The sequence below is a fragment of the Cinclus cinclus genome, chromosome 21 (assembly GCF_963662255.1).
Source record: "Cinclus cinclus chromosome 21, bCinCin1.1, whole genome shotgun sequence".
NCBI lineage: Eukaryota > Metazoa > Chordata > Aves > Passeriformes > Cinclidae > Cinclus > Cinclus cinclus.
The window spans coordinates 6,954,371-6,974,412 of NC_085066.1; the positions used below are offsets into that span (position 1 = coordinate 6,954,371).

At 46.3% G+C, this 20,042-nt stretch overlaps 1 protein-coding gene across 1 annotated transcript in view; it reads right to left on the reverse strand.

Annotated features, from left to right (window-relative positions):
- Positions 1–307: 307 nt before the first annotated feature.
- Positions 308–20,042, reverse strand: part of FN1 (fibronectin 1) — a 51,194-nt gene continuing 31,459 nt past the window's right edge. The window contains exons 25-46 of the mRNA XM_062506774.1: positions 18,878–19,150; positions 17,658–17,840; positions 16,337–16,426; positions 15,937–16,206; positions 15,462–15,578; positions 14,929–15,093; positions 14,121–14,276; positions 13,410–13,523; positions 11,493–11,762; positions 9,530–9,717; positions 8,409–8,496; positions 8,070–8,246; positions 7,757–7,846; positions 7,369–7,548; positions 6,735–6,824; positions 5,474–5,937; positions 4,337–4,475; positions 3,296–3,460; positions 2,206–2,331; positions 1,527–1,633; positions 903–1,013; positions 308–561 (exon numbers count right to left, since the gene is read on the reverse strand). Coding sequence (XP_062362758.1) covers positions 487–561; positions 903–1,013; positions 1,527–1,633; positions 2,206–2,331; positions 3,296–3,460; positions 4,337–4,475; positions 5,474–5,937; positions 6,735–6,824; positions 7,369–7,548; positions 7,757–7,846; positions 8,070–8,246; positions 8,409–8,496; positions 9,530–9,717; positions 11,493–11,762; positions 13,410–13,523; positions 14,121–14,276; positions 14,929–15,093; positions 15,462–15,578; positions 15,937–16,206; positions 16,337–16,426; positions 17,658–17,840; positions 18,878–19,150 — 3,638 coding nt within the window. The 3' untranslated portion in view covers positions 308–486. The remainder of the gene's footprint in view (positions 562–902; positions 1,014–1,526; positions 1,634–2,205; positions 2,332–3,295; positions 3,461–4,336; positions 4,476–5,473; positions 5,938–6,734; positions 6,825–7,368; positions 7,549–7,756; positions 7,847–8,069; positions 8,247–8,408; positions 8,497–9,529; positions 9,718–11,492; positions 11,763–13,409; positions 13,524–14,120; positions 14,277–14,928; positions 15,094–15,461; positions 15,579–15,936; positions 16,207–16,336; positions 16,427–17,657; positions 17,841–18,877; positions 19,151–20,042) is intronic.

Consider the following 20,042-nt stretch of genomic DNA (forward strand, 5'->3'; position numbering starts at 1 on the left):
TTATTGCTGGCTGCATGCTTATGTGAAAGCAGAAGTGTTTGGTGGACTTTCCTATCCCTAAACCTCAGTATTGCTGTACTCAAATGTTCTTGCATAGTATGGGAACCTTGAATTTCTACATCCTCCCTCCCTCTCAATATTTTGATCTCCCACCAAATTTGTGGTTTACAACCTCTCCCCCTCCTCCCCCCCACTTTTTTTTTTTCTTGCCCCCTTCAAATTTGAAAATATTGACTGGAATTCAACACTTTGAGCAAAACCAAGACAATCACTATCAATCATGAGAAAAGTCTGAAACACTCCAAGAGTGGCGCTTGGAGAAGCTGTGAGTTGAGCTTAAGCTGGGAAAATGGCTCCAGAGCAGGGGGCCATTCTCACTAGATGCAGTTTTGCTAGCATCACTCCAGTTTGGATGGTAATCGTGGCACATAGGGATTTATACTTTGGTTTGTCTGTTGCCATGGCCGCAAGAAGTCTTGCTCGATGTTACTTTCCCCGTGGATGTTGTGTGTCTGCCTGTACATCTAGGGGCATGAAACACTCAATGGGGCAGTTGACGTTCTGTCAGGAGGGAAGGAAATCGGTTAGAGCTGTGTCCGGGGTGTGGTTTGTGCTGGGAGCTGTTGGCAGCGCCCGGGGCTCTGTTTCCCAGCACAAAGCACACAGCTGGAAATCACTCCATGCACTACTGCCTCAGAGCATGCACGAGGCTCTGCTGGGACTGTGGCACTGCCGGTGTGTGTGGAGGGTGAGCTCAAGCAGCTGTGTGTGCACTGGGGACCTTCATGCACTACCAGGGAGCACGAACCCGCACGCTGCTCTCGCCCTCGAGCCCTGCAGGGACCCCGCCACCTGTGCCAGGATCACACCACCACAGGGAAGAGAAGGAAAGTTGTACTCACAGTGTTGGTGGCCTGGTGGTACCTCTGCGTGAACTGTGTGTAGGTGTGGCCAGCAGAGCCTTCGGGGGCCACTTCCACGCTGGGCCTGCGGCAGTTGTCACAGCGCCAGCCCTGCAGGGACACAACGGGTCAGTGCCGTGGCCACGGAGCTGCCAGGGCTCACAGAATCTCAGACTGGGCTGGGATGGGAGGGAGCCTAAAGCTCATCCCATTCCACCCTGCCCTCAGCAGGGACACCTTCCACTAGCCAAGGTTGCTCCAAGCCCCATCCAGCCTGGCTTTGGACACTTCCAGGGATGGGGCAGCCACAGCTCCTCTGGGCACCCTGTGCCAGGGCCTCCCCCACCCCACAGGGAACAATTTCTTCCCTATATCCCATCTAAAGCTACCCTCTTTCAGCTTAGGCTCTCATTAATTCATGATCATTCATAGATGAGGCTAGAGCCACTAGCACCAATGAGGCTGCCGCCCCTGTGTTACACTACACAGGCACCAATGCCAAGTACTTCAGTTCTCCTAGTTACTTTTCTTCTTATATGGGCCCATTTTGGCCCCTTCCAGTCTGAGAAGTGCAGCCCAGCACAGCCTCCCATGTGTCCAACATAACACATCCCTCCTGCTTACCTGCTGTCCTCCATAACAAGTGCAGGAGCAGATGGCCCCAAAGTACTCTTTCTGCCACTGCTCCCCAACGTGGTACATCTTCCCATCGTCATAGCACGTGGTCTCATCTGTGGAGGCACAGGCAGAGCTCAGGTGCAGAGCTTAGGCTTGGCTTTAAGCATTCTCAAAGCAGCCTGGTGAACATAAGGGGAGCCCTGGGGAAGCATGCTCCCCTTGTCTGACCAGAGGCTCCCTGACTGGCGGGGGCACATCAGATATGTTCACAGCTCTCCAGACACTTTAACCTACAACAGGGGGTTTTCCTGACAAGAGCAATGCAGTTAAGTCACAGTGTAAGGCCAGAGGAGCTTGAGGCAACAGGCCCTGCAGGAAAGTCCAGCTGGAGTAATCCACCCCTCAGGGCAGTGACATGTCCCTGTCCCTGGTGTGCAGCTCCAGGGCTAGAGGCAGACAGGTGCTCAGTGTGCTGTGACCTGAGCTAACAAAAGGTTTTCTTCTTTTCAAGCTCAGGAATGTGCAATTTACAGCTTCAGCTTCGTCTCTTGTGAGAACAGACTGAAGCTGTCACCAGTTCAGCCTGAATTAGACACACTGATAATCATCTTGTCCCCATGGCACAACAGAGTTGGGTGTTGAGACTTCCTGAATGAGAGCTCAGACTAACAGCAGAAACACTTACGAGGTTCACACTTGAATTCTCCTTTTCCATTCCCAAGGCAGGTGCAGCTCATCATCTGGCCATTCTCTCCTTGCCTGTCCCACTTCTCCCCAATCTTGTAGTTAACTCCATTGTCATGGCACCACTCTGGAGAAGGCAGAGGAACAAGAATCAGGAGTTATCCTACATACAGCAGGGGGAAAACAGCTTGGCATTGTCTCAGGAAAGGCAGGAGAAAAATCTTCTCAGTTCCAAGGAGGAAATGTGCAAAGACTCTTGGGAAAAAAGTAGGATGTGACACAGAGTGAGAAGAGGAGGTCTGGTTCATCGAAGGTGAAAAGAAATTAAAAGGAATTTAATAGATGTGGGGCAGGAAAGGAGAGAAAAATATTTAAATGCTCTTTTTTGTGCAAATACCCAGCATAAAATTTGCCACAACCTCATAAGACAATGGGTAAGCCATGTGTATCAAATAATGAAATATAAATATTAATCCTGTAAAATTAGGTGTCTTTGCATAGACTCCTCTGAATCTATGCAAATTGCAGAAATACTCTCTTTGCTGAGCTTATTCCACAATTTAAAAGCCTAATTTCAATTAGCTGGGTATGTGTTGTGTTAAACTGCTCCATCACAGACTTTTGTTCCATTCCCTTACATCACACGTTAGATATTTTTTCATGTAAACCACTGTTCTGCAAAGAATAAAACTTAATGCCCTGGGCAGAAGTGTTAGAAAATTAGAAAACTGGCTTTGCAAGCTGCTTTGCAAAGGCTGCCTGCAATGCAAATCAGATTTATTGTAATATTACAGCACTGGCTGTAATACCCACTGAAAACCACGCTTTCCCATATTACCTAGACATGTCTGGCATGGTAAAAAAGTCTCTTATCAATACAATATTGATTGCTGCTGATGGCAATTCTAGATTAGCAGCACAGCTCTGAGGTAACCAAAGTTTTCCATCACTTCTCAGGATGCAAAACACCACTTTGGTTTAAGGACTTCAGATCCTGCTTTCATTTGCATCATGTTTGGATCAGGTTGATTCTGCCAAACATGGCACTAGTGCTGGGAGAGAGTGGGGATGGTTAACAGCAAGCTACTCACTAGAAGAGTCACATCTGAAATGGCCACTGCCAAAGCCTAAACACTGGCACCAGAGCTTAAAGCCAGTTTCAGATAAGCGCTCCCATTCCTCGCCAATGGAATAGAAGGAGCCAGTGTAAGTATCAAAGCAGGTGTCGTCAGCTGGCTGGTTTAATCCTTCAGACACTGGAACAAAAAACAGAGAAGAAACAGGCATCACATACAGCAATGGGAACTGCTGAAAGATAGACTGATTTTCAGTGAACACACACTTTTTTCTTCTTGTAATATCCTGGCACTAATGGAGCTACCCCATGGGCATGTACTTCATAGTTGTCAGCAGCCCAGCTCCCTGTGATTTATTTTCCATTTGCATGTGTCAGAGCAGTTGAATGATAAAAACTGACATGAAGGCTATTTTCATTTTGATTTGCCAAGTTTCAAGCAAGTGTGTGAGTTTTTGCATTTGCTGCTGGTGAGCAACAACCCAACTCTGCCTGTTTTTAGGAGAAAATGTGCAGTTAAGATGCTGAGGAACAACGGGGGATTGGTAGCTACACATGCAGGTTTTTTTGGTGCTGCAGGTTGTGTGCCATGGCAGGGGGATGGGAGAAGGAGAGTAGACCCTGTTATTGGGCAGTGATTAGTCACTTTAGGTGTGTGCCATGGCTGGTGGGTGCTTTACAACCACCAGTTCAGGGTCAAGAGCTGATGGTCCAGTCTGTAACAGAGACAAGGTACCAGTGATTCTGACTCCCTTTAAGCACAGCAAATACCAGATCTCTCTTGGAGCACTGGGGTGTGTCTGGAGCCTCAAAGCACATTTCTCTGTGCTTACACAGCAGCTCAGGACAGCTTCTCATCCCACCATCAGTGTGTCAGTTATCCAAAACCAGAGGACCTCACAAACACTTGTCACAGTGTCCTGCTATGAACTGTCCTTGTCACAAGTTTCCTTTCTGAACTGTTGCCAAGTTTGGGCACCAGGTAGGTTACTTTGAGTAAGGGGAATGAGGCAGGGGCTGCAGAGGTTCAGCCAGATTTCCTAAGGCTATCCCTTACCAGTATTGCCAACTGTGACCACCTCCTCTAGCACCTTCTGCCTCCGGTGATCCTTCAGGGCTTCCACTATGATGTTGTAGGTGGCTCCTCTTGTAAGACCCTTGAGTGTGGCACTAGAGGAAGTGCCAGGAACCCTGAACTGCAACAAGAGATAATACCATGTCACCAGAAAGGTGGTAAGAAATACCCTTTAGGGTATTTAGGTGTTACCTCTCTCATAGGGTGTTTAGGATGACCCCTATGTGCTGTACCATGATGGAGTCAGACCACTCCCCTTAGATATCCTGAGAACTTCAAACAATACTAAGTTAGACTTGGCTGCTCTGGACTGTAGATCACAAGGGGTTAGTTTTGCCATGTCAAGGAAACCAAGGGAGACCTAGGAAGAGTGTTGTAGCTTGGAGAAGCAGCACCTCCATTTTTGAAACTCCCACTCAGCTTGCTGCCCCCTTCCCCAGTGGAATGTCACTACTTGACAGCATTTCAAAGTTTTCTGGTTTTGCAGTTTTATCCTGTAGGTTTCTCCATAAAGGAGATGAGGGAGGCTTTCATCCATCCTGGTCTCAGCTATGTGTTACACAGACTCTTTAGGCTAATTCCTGCCATTCTCTTAGCACAGCAAAGGGACTGGGGACCTGAGAGACTCTGCTGCCCAGGTGAGGCTACACCATGTGGTAATTATGTCAAGACACGACTGGAAACAACACCAATCTTGTACTAAAGACTTTTCATGCCTTCTCTCAGCAATTCCACACAGCACACTGATTCCTCTCCTCACAGGCAGCTCCATACAGCACTGACTCCTCCTCTCTGCAAGTTTCCTTCTTCCTTCTGCGTGACTGGCTAACCCCAAGCTGTCCCTTACCCAGCTGCCTAACTCTGTTTGTCCCTCACACAGCATCTTCTTACATTACTTGTCCTTTCCTCCTCACAGCACAGCCAGCAGACTCTGGGTCTCAAGCTCCAACTAACTGATAGCTAACCCACTCTTTTATAACACCCATCCTCACTGGGCAGACAAGGCTCTTTCCACTTCTCAGCAATCAGTGCAGCTGTAATCCATTGAGGAAAATCACCTTCTGCACTATCCTTACAAACCATCTTCCCACAACACCACGGCTCCGCTGAGAGAGTTACCTGCAGAGTATCCTCATCCTGGCTGACGGGCTGGCAGGAGATGATGTACTCAGAGCTCTCCAGCAGTGGTCTCCAGGAGATGGTGGTGTGAGAAAGGGCCTCCTGGCCCGTGTCGTTGCGCCGGGGCCCGCGGGAGTGCGGGTACGAGGGCTCCACGATGATGGGCACCTGGTACCCCGGGATCTCGATGGCCTCGTCCACGCTGGGCAGCGGCCGCCGCGATCCCGGCCTCAGGGGAGCGGCTGTGGTGGGTCCAGGCCGCCTGTAGCCGTGCTCCTCGAAGAAGACTTGCTGGCCCTGGTGTCCTACTGTCTGAGGGTGCCCAGAGGAGCCCGGGAGCTGGATCCCGTTGCCGTTGTCATACCTATTGTTCGTGAGGTAAGGGGTTCCCTCATCGATGGAAGGCACGTCCAGGATGTCGGGCTGGTTGGGGTGTGGTCTGCTGATCAATGTGGGGAGCTCATCTGGCCAAAGAAAGGTTAGAGGCCATAAAGCAAAGCAACAGTGGCAAATCAAACAGCTGTATTACACCGCTCCAAGCATCAAATATTAGCAATTGCCCCAAGATGCAATGCCTTTATGACCTTGCACTGATTGTAATTTCCCTCTCTGTATCCTTCACACGAAGGCATAAGAAGTATGTTGGTATGAAATTTTCATACAGATGGGTGACACTTTTGAACACTCCAACCCAAAGAAGCCACCACCACTGCTCAAATTGAAAAGAAATTATTACAAGGGATAGTTGCAGGTTATCATTTTAAGAAGAATCACCGGTGAGCAGGAAGAAATTTGTTCCTTGATAATATTTGGATGTCCACCTGGTATTTTGCTTGCTATAGGTATCTCAATCTTATACTGTGAGAGTTGCAAAATAAAGGAACACAACAGGCAACAAAGCTGAATGGATTCTGCATTTGATGCCATCAAGTGTTAGACAGTAATGTTAACTCTGATTTAATTATCCATTAGGTATCCAAGCAAGAATCCAGCATCAAGCACACTATTCTGTTGCTAGTGTTTAAGCACCAGTAAATGTGATTAATATGAATTTTTAAGTGTATCTCCTGCATTCTTAGAAAGGAAGATCTCCTTACATAGCCTATTTGACTCAAAGAAAAGGTGTAGCTGAGTGGTGTGAACAGGGTATTCTTAAACATTATTTCAGTCCTCCACAAGTGTCCTTCTATGTCTTTCACACTGTATTCCCCAAGTGAAAGATATCTCCTGTTGGCATACAACAATCCAGAGTTTTATTTACCTGTCCTTTTTCTGCCAACCAGTGGTTCACTCTTCTGACTGTTCTTCACAGCAATGATGTAGATGATGTATTCAGTGCCAGGTTCCAAACCTAGGGAAGAAGGAAGGACATATAACCATTTTAGACTTATGAATTGCTTTTCTTTTATGATTATGTGTGAGAATTAAGGCAGATTGACAGGTGGGTACAGCTACAGTATCAGGTATGTTCATTTCACACCTGAGGTTTTCAAGACAGTGCAGAGAGCTCAGCCTGTTCCTCAGAGCAAGTCTGCAATCTGGCTATGTCAGCTGGGATCATGGACCCAAACATAAGGGATCTTTAGCACATGTGACTGGTGGGGTGCCAGAAACAGGGGCTTTTTCTTCCTTGAAAGGACAACAGTTGTGGTGACAGTGGGAACAAGCATTGGACTGTTCAAATGTGGTGGTTGTTCTGATCAGTGAAGTGGAATGTGTTTGTAGGACAGGTGTACTTACAGGACCACTCCGTAGTACTGGAACCCACAATAAAGGAACACAATTTTCCCTGTCTACTAGCTAATCATCAACACAATTTATGATTAGGCCTTTCCCCTCCCTCTCTCTTGAAATTGAAGCATTTCAGGTGAAGAGCTCCCAGACAAAAGAGTTACCAGTGATGGTAGCCTCGGTGGTGCCAGGCCGGGGGCGAGGCAGGACCTCCTTGACTGGTGAGCCAGGTTTCTCATATCTGATGATATAGCCAGTGATCTTGGCTCGGGGAGGCTGCCAGGTGGCCAGCAGGGAGTTGCTCGTGGTTGTAAGGAAGTGCAGGTTAGAAGGAGCATCGATAGCTGGGTGGAAACAAAAGGGTTTAACAAGTCAAATGCAGAAAAGACCAGCATATTCTTCCCCTGAGCTACACCTGCTTGACACCCTTCTTAAACCTATTGCTGTAAGTCACAGGGAATATTAAATGTGATCAGATACAGACTACTCCTTACTGGCCACATGTGATTACTGTGTGTTAACATGAGCAAAAAGGTCAGAAAAGATCATTACCAGTGGAGGCATCCAGTACCACTGGGGAGCTGCGTGCATTCTCATTCAGAGTGTACAGGTAGATCTTGTAGTCAGTGCCAGGCTGCAAGCCTAAAACCAAGTTGAAACACAAATATTAGCTAAGGAGAAGAAGCCACCTAAGATGGCCATCAGGTCTTTCAACAATCTCTTCTTGGAGCCTAGTCTTGATGCCTCAGGTATTTTTTCCCACCTTTTGTTCCTACAGTATTTCTCATCAAGGATATACAATTCCAAAACAAGAACCTAGTTTGTTTTCTGGTATGACCCTGCAGCTGCAGAAGCCCTCACCTACCAGTGATAGTGTAACTCCTGAGTTCAGGGCTGATGGTCCTCTGGATAGGGTTCTGGCCACCTGCAGGGATGGCTTCCACCAGGAAGCCAGTGATGGTCTCAGTCTTGGTCCTCCAGGTAATGGTGACGGTTGTCTCGGTGACATCTGTCACCCGGGGCCTGCGAGGGGGACTCACGTCTGCACCACAAGGGAAAGGGCTCCTGTCAGTACAGTGGGAACTGGGAATCTTATCAGCCAAGTGCTGGTGAAGCCTGGGATGGAGCTTTGGACAGAGAGCATGCTCCCAGCCTCTGCACCCACACAGCACTGAGTGGTCATTTGGGGAGGGCCACCACTTACTTTCAAGGGTTGTGACCACCCCCTGGGCTGGTCTGCTGGTCAGGGAGTCCTTCAGAGCATAAACACTCACTTCATACTTGGTGGCTACCTAGAATGGACAGAGTTACAGCATGTTACAAGCAGGACCTGGCATGGGGGGAAGTACTCCTGCCCTCAGTCAGTGTTTGGTTGTGCCACGTTCCTCAGTCACCACTTACTGAAATATGAAACCTTAAAATAAATCAGGGAAGGATCATGGGATAATTATAATTATTTCCAGCTGTAATAAAAGAGTAGGCATGCACCCTGACACACTGTACACACTTGGGAACACAAATCCTGAAAGAAGCTTATTTATCACCACTCATTTTAGAATCTGTGCTTCAAAGCTGATTCTTCAGAGAAACTCTGATTTCCCTCCTATTTTTCCCAGGGTTAATGGATGCCATTTGCTATGATGAGGAATAAAATAATGTGAATAAAAGAATTGTGAAAGTAACAGCATGGAGGGTTTTGTCCTTGGCTGCATCAGACCATGGGTCCACTTAGATTACAATGTTTTCTAAAGCTCATTTTTGAAAATGATTCATAAAACTCCTTAAAAACAGATCAGTAGCTTTTTAAGATCACAAGAACCATAAAAGCAGTTCTTTCCAGCCTTCTCCAGTTCAGGAACTCCTGAAATGTTTCCAGTAGAGAAGATGGCTATATAGCAAATTTAAGCCTACTCACAAAAGACTTGCATTTTTAAATTCTATTTTGCAGATGTCTTAAAAATAGGCAATAGGCTGCCAGAGCTCCCATATCACAGCTTGAAATATTTGCATTAGATCACTTTATCTGACCTCTTCTGTGAAAGATGAGTAAAAGCATTTTGCTGGGTTACTTTTGATTGTGAACTTGGTAATCTGCATTTGATTAGGCAACCAGTCTCTCTGTGCTAGATGAGAATGCAGCTTCAGCAGGCCAATTACTTGGCTTTTTAAAAAGCTACAGTACTGAGTAGCTGCAGTCTGACTTGCCATGAGCTTCAGAGCCAGACCCTTAGGAGCTGTAATGATTTGCTCCAACTGAAGCTCCTGACATAGAAATCTGAAATGTCTTCAAAAATCTCCTTCTCACAACACAAAGAAAAAAGTTACCATCAAGCCAGACACGACTGCAGATGTGCTGTCTGGAGAAAGGTTGATTTCCTTCATAGGACCAGTCTTTTCTTTGGGGTTCACTCTGACTCTGTAGCCAGTGAGGCGAACATTGGGTGCATTCCAGTTGATGGTGAGACTGGTGGGAGTCACCTGAGTAAACTTCAGGTTTGTTGGAGGCGGAATTGCTGCAAAAATCCAGATTGGCACAGTTACTTTAAAAAAAGACAGTCTTGGATAAGACAATATTCTCTCCTGAACACAGGAGAAAGGTTTAGGCCAGGAGAGTGGAGTGCCTTGTGCAAACACAGGCATAAAGCACTGTGGGAGGGGACATGTTATTCAGGAGGAGATTCTCAAATCTACAGTAACACTTTTCATCAGAAATAAGGAGATATTGATGCTTCAACCCTGAAGTTAAGTGAGCAATGCCATTTGCTATGATACAAGGTAAAGGCTTGGGAAGGTGCTTAAATCTCTAATAGGCCAGTCTGTTTTAATTATTCTGTCAGTCTCTGCTTTTCATCACACAGCTCAGGGTTTAGTCCTGCTTCACTGGCCCCTGTCCATTTCTAAAATACAATGGATGATTTACAAAAGTAAGTAGGAAGCAGGCTCAGGAACTGCAGAGGAGATAAAAATACTGCAAATGGAGAGGGGAAGCATTTACAGCCACTTACACAGCAAGCAAGGCAATGGAAAAGCAGAGCTGGTGGTGGCCATAAGGCTCACCACACAAGAGCCTGTTCAGGAGCTAACACATCCACTATGCTTACAAACAAATGCTTGCCTAAAAAAAAAATGAGTGCCCATTGAAATATTTTCTTGCCTTGCTGTTGATAAGCCTGGGGCTGTAAACAGAGCAAAGATACACCTTAACACAGTGCCCACTATGGCACATTGCTATCAAAGCTCTTCAGTTTTACAAAGTGGAAATGCAGGTTAATTCTTCCTTCTGGCTTTGCTCAGAGCTCAATCTAAAGCCCATGAGAGTCAGTGGAAACTCTTGAATGACTTCAAATGCACTTTTGAAAACAGCCCACAAAAGGCAAACCACAGAGGGTGGGTTTGAAAAAGTATTATATTTACACTTATGGCAGGTAGTCAGCCAGCTGTTCCATCATTACATCATTTTGCTTCAGTTTAGCACAGCAGATCTGTACACTAGGACGCACTGAATTCATTCCACCCCTGGAATTAAAGTGCCAACTTCTCAGCCACAAATGAATGGGAGACCTTTATTACACAGGTGCTACCTGCCTTTGTAATAGAGTCACATCTGGTAATGCTGGAAGCTTGCAATGGATTCCATATTGCTGGAAGCAATGTTAAACTAATTCCTTGCAATAATTTTTCATCAAGGAATTTTCAATGCATGGAATTGTAGCTGGATCAGCCCAGCACAGAAGAGACTCTCTTGTGGAGGTGATGAAGGTGCAGGGTGTGGGCATGCAGTGGGCTGTGGTCCCTAGGGCAGTGCCAGTGAGGGATCTGCAGACTCTGAGAGACCTGAGGGTTCAGCAATCTCCCAGCCCTTCCTGCTGATCTTTGGCTCCAACACCAAGGTCCCTGGGGTATGAAAGCCGTCCTCACCCTTCTTGTTGCTCACTACCTGTGCTTTCAGCTGTCCCACACCTTGAAGGCAAGACATGAGCACTGTGAGAGCACTCACCATGGATCAGGCACCATGTCCTAGGACAGGATACCACCAGACACCCCTCCCTCCTTTCTCTAAGATCTGCCCCTGCAATCCTGCTCTCTTGCCTGCCTTCCCTGAAGTGTATGCAGGCTGACTCAGCTGGCAGGCAGCTCTCTGGCCCCAGCTAAGCCATCCCTCAGGAGCATTCCCATCCCCTGGGCTGCCCCTGGGGCTGTCCCGGCGCAGAGCACCAGCTGCACATGGAAGCACACTTGACCCCTCGGGGCTGCTGCCATGGCCTGCTGGAGGTGGTGGGAGCTGTACCTGTGGACTGGGTCCCAGTGAGGGGCAGGCTCTCCATGTCATCGTAAATGGCAACGATATTGATAGTGTACTCAGAACCTGGCCTGAGGCCATGCAGCTCAGCAGTGTCTTCTTCGCCACCTGGGGCCGGCAATAGCTCATGGATTCCATCCTCAGGGCTTGAGTAGGTCACCCTGTACCTGGTGACTTGCCCCTGAGGGCTTTCCCAAGCAATTTTGATGGAATCAACATCCACCTCAGTGAATGTTAGTCCTTTAGGGCGGTCAATGTCTGTTAGGCAAATTAACGGTAAGAGGTTAAGTGATAAAAAGCAGGTTGTGGGTGAGGAAAATAAAAAGCATTTCCATTACATGCAAAGCGGTTTCCAGTTGGCATGGCAAGGGGGGCACTGGATTCTCCTCTGTGCTGCAGCTTGCACACATGCTTACATCCCTGAGTTTGCAGGTGTCAGGCAGCAGGAAGGCAATCTTGGCTTTGTTGAAACCAAAATGACCTGCTTTGACAGCTCCAAAGCAGCCAGGACACCAATTCTCACCTATCTGTGTCCCCTTGGCACCAAAACTCCTTCCACACTACTCTAGTAGCATTAAGTTGCCTTAAAAATGGACAAGAGAAGGAAAGAAATGGGAATATTAAGACCCATTTCTCCCATGTAAATGGTTGTTAGTGCCAAAGGCAGCCAGACAACCCACCTGGCTCTGTAAGTTTGGGTTATTTGGAACCCAAGTTTGGTACTTGCTGTTCACTACTGTGAGCTGCTGTGCAAAGTGCCAATCCAAGGAGAATCCATCCCACTATTTTCTTTCATAAATTAATATCCAATTAACACGCTCATCAAGAAAGCAAAATTACTCAGTATATTATACTGTAAAATCAGTTAGAAACAAACTTTTCAGCTTTGTACTGAGTGCACAGGGAATGTCCACAGGTGCAACTGGGTGATATGCACACCTTTCAATTAAACCAATTCACAGGATCTTCTTGGCAAGGTGGGGAGTTCAGAGCAGGGGAAGTGAGCCTTGCTCCTCAGAAGTCTGGAGTGGCCATCACAGAAATACACCCATTTGTTAAGACAAAATGGGAGGATCTAGCATGTAATTTTTATATTGGATCAAAATCATGCTTTTCTAAAAAGTTTCATAATTTGCCATGTTATATTAGTCCTCAATTTTCTACATTTTCTAGATGGCAAAGGTGATTTTTGTCCAGGAATTTGTTGGTTTGAATGTGGACTCTTCACTCATCTCTGCAAAGCTCTGGAGAAGCTCCTGTAGTGTTTGGGGCTGAGTCATAGTTTTGAATACAAGCTTGAGCAGGGAAATAAGAATCACAGATCCCTACCCCAGAGGTATCCCTCAAAAGCACTTTACCTCAAACATATCCCTGAGTTACAAGATCCCTCTTGTGTCCCCTCTGTGACCGGAGCACAACTGCTGTTGTGTACATGGCACCTCAGTCCTGCAATCACTCTTTGTTTTGTAGTGCTTCATCCCAAGTTCTTGGTATAACCCATGTGGTTTCCCTTATTCCCTCTCACAGGGCAAATGCTCCCAAGCCCAGTCTGGTCCCTTAACAGCAATCACCTTTGCCACCTAGCTCCACACAGAGGAGATCTTGGCACATTTTATCCACTGATTGGCTGAGAGCAAACAAAACCCCAAGAGACTTTGTGGCTTTAGTGAAAGAAAATAAGAAGCGCAGCACTTTCAGGGGGTGGGAAGTTGCATTTTGGCAGTGTTTGAGGCAGAGGGACTGCGGTTTTGCCAGCATCTGCAGTTAAGGTGCATGGTACTTCTCACAGGGCAGACCACCTCACACTCTCCTGGAGACCAGGCTTTTGCTTTTCCTGGGAATGTGCTGGTAGGTTGAGACATCAATAGAAAACATGTGTTTGTTCCCATGAAGTGAAATACATACTGGTGACAGCTGTCTGAACCAAGGGCTGGCTCTCCCCATTCTGATTCTGAGCAGTGACACTGACCACGTATTCCACTGTGGGCTGCAGACCTTCAATTGTGACTTGAGTTTGATCTGGCAGGAAAGAACACCATCAGTCAGAAACAACAGCACAAAACCTGCAGAGAGCTGGCCTCAAAGTAGCATTGAATGAATGGCCTGTCTAAGCCATAAATGTCATTAAAACAAGGTGGGACTGACAAATTAGATTTGCCTTTAAATTGCACCATGCTTCCCTAGTAGTGCACAACTGCAATTTGTACCTGCTCCAAGGCTCCACAGCTGAAAGGGCACGTTAGCACAGCAGGTAGAACAAAGTACAGGGAAACCAGCTTACATCATTTTTTAGGCTAAGACTGATCATCAACTCAGCTGCATCACAAGCATCCCCAAGTGCTCTGCTGATCCCACAAAATGCAGTTTTCCTGAGAGCTGACATGGCTCACAGGATCCACAGGTACTACAGTACAAACCCTTAGTGTATGTGACTTCCAGAAGGATTTCAGAGCAAGTTTTGCTGGATGCTAGAAAATCCAGTGGTACTTCTTTGAAATGCAGATGCTTTCAATGCACACTGAGGCTGCCAAGAACAAACTTTTGCAGTACAGTGATATCAAAGAAATATTAAGCTTTTGGGGCAACAGATCCAGTGAAGGATGACAGGACTCTTACCTGCAGGGACATTTTTCACTTTTGAGGGCCCATGTCCATCCTTGGGGCGAGCAGCCACCCGATACCCTGTGACTGGAGATGTTGAAGGGAGCCATCTGATGCTGATACTGTTGTCCTGGACATCGGTGACTTGCATCTGGGACGGTGTGTCTATTTCTGGGCAAAAAATATAACTTTTCTGAGTATGTTGGTACAGGAAACCCTCCCCCCACTACTGTTTGCTGGCTGAATTTTATTCTGCACTGCTTGGAAGAAAAAACACGTTCCTATTTGTCTCTTAGGCTAGCCCAGAGCAAAAAAGCCTTAACCATGATGTGTGGGTGAGTGACCTCATATCAATGTTAGTTGAGGATTTTTGTTGTTTTAAAGGCTACTAAATGCCTTTATCTGCAGCTACAGCAGGAGTAGGATTAGCCTATATCCAAACCAGGAGTGAAACAACAGTCCTGGCATTAGAAAGTTAGGTCTCCTAAGGACCACATAATCTGACAGTGAAGAATTAGAGTTAAGCCAGCAGTGAGCCCACATTCTGAGAGCCCAACAGGATTTCCACTCTGCAGTAAGGAGTTGAGCATTGCTTTTATCCCCATCTGGACTCCACAGGGTTTCCCTTCTCCAAGTCCACAGTTTCCTTCTGTGCCATGTCAGTTATAATGCTGGGCCACAAAGATACAGAGCTTCACTGAAACTGATGTCCTTAGAGCCCATGGCTTCTAAAGGAAACCAGGGATCAGTAATACATGTTTATGGGGAAAAGCCAACACGAAGCTGTGGAGGTTTTTGTCTTGTTCAGTTTCATCGGTCTCACCTGTTCTGTAGGTGACAGTGACTGGCTTGCTGCTGGCAGGGCTGTCTCCACGGCCAGTTACAGCATACACAGTGATGGTGTATTCAACACCAGGCTTGATGCCAGTGATGGTGGCAGTAGACACAGTGCCAGGCACTGTGAACTCCTGTACTGGGCTACTTCCACCTAGGTAGAGCAGGTTAAGAAAGAAGTGTGATGGATCTGTAAAGCATATATTTAAAATCTCTACAATAACTAGGACAGTCCTATAAGCATCAAGCTGAAGACAGGACGCTGTTGACTTCAGTGGTTGTTGGGTCAAAGTTGTTTTGACCATTCCAAGGAAAAGAATGAAATATGTACACAGAGCCACCTCTAAAATTACTGCAAAACTCCAGATGCTCTTTCTTTTGGGTAGACAAAATATGATTTGCTCTTTTATAAAAAAGGCACCAATATGTCTGCTACAGCCTAAGGTGCCTTTGCTATTTGTTTTCTAATGGCCTCAGAGTAGAGTTTCTGGTCTGTGACCAGCTGTAGCAGCCTGCCCTCACCTGTTTCACCATAAGTGATCCGGTAGTATCTGACTGTCACTGCAGGAGCATCCCAGGAAATCCTGAGGCTGGTTGGGCTGGTAGGGGTGACTTCCAGGTCCCTTGGAACATCAGACACTAGAAAAACAGAATTGAGATGGGAGTTTAAACACAGTTGTACGTCAGCTACACATTCCACTTCCACTGTACTCCTCTGCTACTCATCTGGCTATCCTCTGGCTCAGGGCACACTCCACTCCAAAGAGATGTATCTGGTTAAAAGCCACATGGCATTGGACTGGATTTAATGAAAATAGTTCTGCTGGCCCTAGAAACATCTGAAAGCAGCATGGGTCCTCCCACCTACTTGTAAATCAAGCCCTACCTCAGTACACAGGCATTTCCTCATGAGTAAAGCCTGCAGGGGAGATGTGGTTCAACAGCAACTACACTTTGCTAGAGAACACTCCAAATCCAGCATTCCCTTCAGGCTCACCTGTTGTTTGCTGGCCAACCAAGGGCAGGCTCTCCTCCCTGCCATTGACAGCGATGATGCTGACCACATACTCAGTGCCTGGCAGCAGGTTGGTGAGGGTGATGGAGTTCCTGGAGGGGGGCACACGGTCCTCCTTGGGCCGGCCCCCGCCCTGCTCGGGCTGGTAGCGGATCCTGTAGCCCGTGATGGTGGCACGAGGAGCAATCCAGTGCACCGTGAAGGAGTTTGCTGTTATGTCCGAGAAGTCCAGGCCAGTGGGGGAATCGAGACCTGCATGGTTCAAGAGACACAAGGCCGAGCTCAACCAAACTGCTTGGCATCATCACAGGAAAAAGAAGGCACTTAAGTCCCATTAATGAATTCTTAAAGGATGGCATTAACCACGTGTGCATCCAAGTACCTGTTTTCTGGATTCCATACAAAGGTGCACTCTCGTGCTGCTCAGAAACACTGTAGACTTTCACCAGATATTCAGTGCCCGGGAGCAGGTCTGTGGAGTTGAAGAACAGGAATTTGGGATGTTAGTTTCTTTGCTATTATCAAGAAGTTAACGAACCTACACAATTTGAACTGTGCTTCTTAGGAGACAATCAGGTTTTGGTTGATGGAAGGTCCAAGCCTCCAGGACAATCAAAAGTTCAAATCAGTTATTTCTGTGGCATTATGGCTCCCTGCAGTGCTTTAGCCTGAAGGAGCATGATATCCTATGTCATTGCTTCATTAGTTTGTGGAGATTGACTAAAAGCAATTACTTTTTACAGGGTCCCTTCTACTTATCTACTAGTTCAGTTATGCACCAGGCCAAAGCCTTAGCTGATATAAGGCCTAGGATTTCTAACACAGCTTTTCTAACCCAGACAAGCTCTAGATTTAGTTTTTTATTCTGAAAACCGATCTTGTCTCTCACTTAATCAACCAGATTCTCAGAGGAAAAAAAAAAAAACAAAACCTATAAATACAATACAGCTTTTGCCCCAAAAATTAATGTCAGCTTTTGGAAAACGCCCATATTTTGCTGCCATGCCCTGTAAGGTTCCAACACAGGATGTGTTTTCTGGTCTGAGCATACAAAGTCAAAGGAGCAATGACCTTTTGCATATTCTGATCCTCTGCACTGCAAGTCCTTGACACTACTGGCAAACCAGGCGAACAACATGTATTTACTGTTAATACCTAACCAGGCTGTAAATCAATGCAATTGCCTCACAGCCTGATTCATCACTGTCCTTGGATTGATAAGAAAAAACTTGCCTGTGGTTTGGCTTTAACTTGGATAAAGCTAGAGGCCAAACCCCATTTGGAGTGACTTTATATGAGGTTACTTGTCACTTTAGATCAGCTGAGAATTTGGCCAGCCACACTTAATTTTTTTTTTCCTCATCTTGTGTCATGTGGACATTTTCACTGTCTACAACTACTTGAAAGAAGGCTGTAGCAAGGTGGAGGCCAGTCTCTTCTCAAAAGAAGAAAAGACCTCAAGCTGCACTAGGGAGGTCAAGGTTGGATATCAGGAAAAATTTCTTCATGGAACGGTTGGTTAGGTGTGGAGTCACCATCCCTGGAAGTGTTCAAACGATGTGTGAATTGCCACCTGGGGACGTGGCTTGGTGGTGAGCACAGTGGTGATGGCTCAACTCGATTACCTTTGAGGTCTTTTAGTAATATTACAATTTTATGATGAGGGGCTTCTTATGTTTGATTTATGCAGATAACCCACTTACTTGTTAAGATGACCATGTTGTCTGAGGGTGAGACTGTCACCTCTGCAACATCTTCCTCCTTCTTGGCAGGGGAATAGCGCACCAGGAAACCGCTCAGCACGATGGAAGTCGGGGCGGTCCAAGTCACCCTCATGGTGTCAGGCCCCACGTTAGTGAAGCGCAGATCAGTGGGAGGAGGCACAGCTACACAGCAAAGAACAAATCAACCTCAGTTCTCAGATTCACATCCATCAAGATGTCTGCTCAGGGAATCAACCACCAGAGAAAGTATCTCATGCACAACAGACTACAGCATCAGACTCATGCAAACAGACTTCTAAACTACATTTGGTTCTACTACGGTTAAGAGAAAAATGTGTCTGCACTACTGTCAGGCTGCTTTAACCTCTTAGCAATTCCTGATATGTTAAATGTACCCCAGGGGGCTAATTTAAAAACAAGGTAGCAAGTTTCAGTAGTGTGCTTCTAGCAGCTGGATTTTGTATTACAGATGTGGTGCCAAGAGAGTTTAAAGTTGCCATACAGCAGCTTACAGATGGAAAAGTAATCTCATCTAGAATCCATACATGCACACACAGGAGAGGAGAGGGTATATCACTAATTTCCTATGACTCTACTTCTACTTGTGTCAAAGGATTTACAGCCTCAGGACTTTCAAACACAACAGGATTTCATGCAAGAACCAATTTCCAGCTTGCCTTCAGCTCATGCACTATAGAGACCCTTAAAGGTGTGGCATGGCTGTCACTGGCATGTACTCAGGGAGTAGTGTCCATCTGCATCCTTTGGGGCATTGTGGAAAGAGTGGGGCCACCATGGAAATAGGCTACTGGAAGCTCAAACAGCTATCAAGGCTGGAGGGTGTCTGCTGATCTGCTCCGCCCTTTTGTACCCCTAGTTTGGGGAATCACAGTTTTAAAGTCGGGCAAACACACAGTTCACGTTTCAGGCTCTTAGTTCCAGCTGGATCCTGGAAATCTGAATAGCAGACTGAATGAGCCTGGCAAGACTGCAGTCATTCATGGTAAAATGCCTCCAAAAACAAGCAGCCCCACATCCATCCCCAGCTGCCATCACAGGAAGGGAGCGAGCTGGGTCTGTCAGGCTTCCCTGCAGCGAGCAGCTCAATTCCTCTTTGGACAAAGCCCCAGCACCTTCACAGCCAGTGACAGCCAGTGACACCACCCATATCAGAAAACACAGAAGTTTTCAAAATTCACCCGTTTGCTGTGTCAGAGTGGTAGGGGCGCTCTCTCCGCCATTAATGAGTGTGATTACACTGATGTCGTAATCAATGCCCGGCTCCAAGCCTGTCACTGTGTAGTATCCTACTGAGGAGTCCACAAAATCTTCAAAAATAGGGACACTTTCTCCTGCCGCAACTACTGTGATGCGGTACCCAATAATGGTGGAGGCATTTAACGGGGTCCACCTCAGGCCGATGCTCGAGTCAGTTATGTCAACAAAGCTTAGGTCAGTGAGCTGGGGCACCTCTAATGAGTTAAAGAGCAAACGGGAGAGGCAGAGACACATGGAGGCAAAAGAAAGACAAGGGAGAAAAAAGCAGTGTTCATCACTATTAACATCGACAGAACTTTGGAAGCAACTGCGGTGATATGCACAATTTTTCTTGGGGTTTGGGGGAAAAAGAAGGATTTTGGTGGGGTGTTTTTTTGTTGTGATTTTGCTTTTGCTGTTTTCGGTTTGTTTTCTTATATTTACCCTTTAGTTTCCAGCTGCTTTCCTGTGCAGGCAGCAGCTGAAACCCCGATCCTCTTCAGACATAATTTTCAGAGATCCCTAAAAAAGGCACTTAACTAGCAGCAAATTTACTTTGAGCAATGATAACTCACTAAGAGCCTTAATTTTCTGACAAAAATAGAAGCAGAGAAAACAGAGCCTTTTTTTTTTACAGGTAAATGACAAGAGAGCAAAGTTTACTAAAGTATAAATAAAACAACAACTCTGAAATACTAGTTGATCAACCCTCTAAAATCATTGTTATGTTCAAATGGTGACTCTAACTTTTATGACTGGGATCGTAAAAATATCAGCTCATTTGAAGGGCTAAATTGGACCCTCAGCTGGTGAGAACCTTCACAGAGTTCCAGAGTAGATCATCCCCTGTCTGAACTATTTACACTGCACTTGGAAAAAAGCCTCAAATCCCTTCCATGGCTTGAGGATCTGGCCCAGAATTCCTCAAGTTCTACTTACCAACTGCTGCAATATATATGCTAAAAACAAATTATATGGAACAGTAAGTAATAGAACACTTCCTTGGAAACAGGGTAAATGGTTAAAGATGACCTTTAGATGGTATTAATTCTGAACGTCCCCAAATTCAGAGGTTATGCCCAGCACATGATGTGGCCAAGAGCCTGA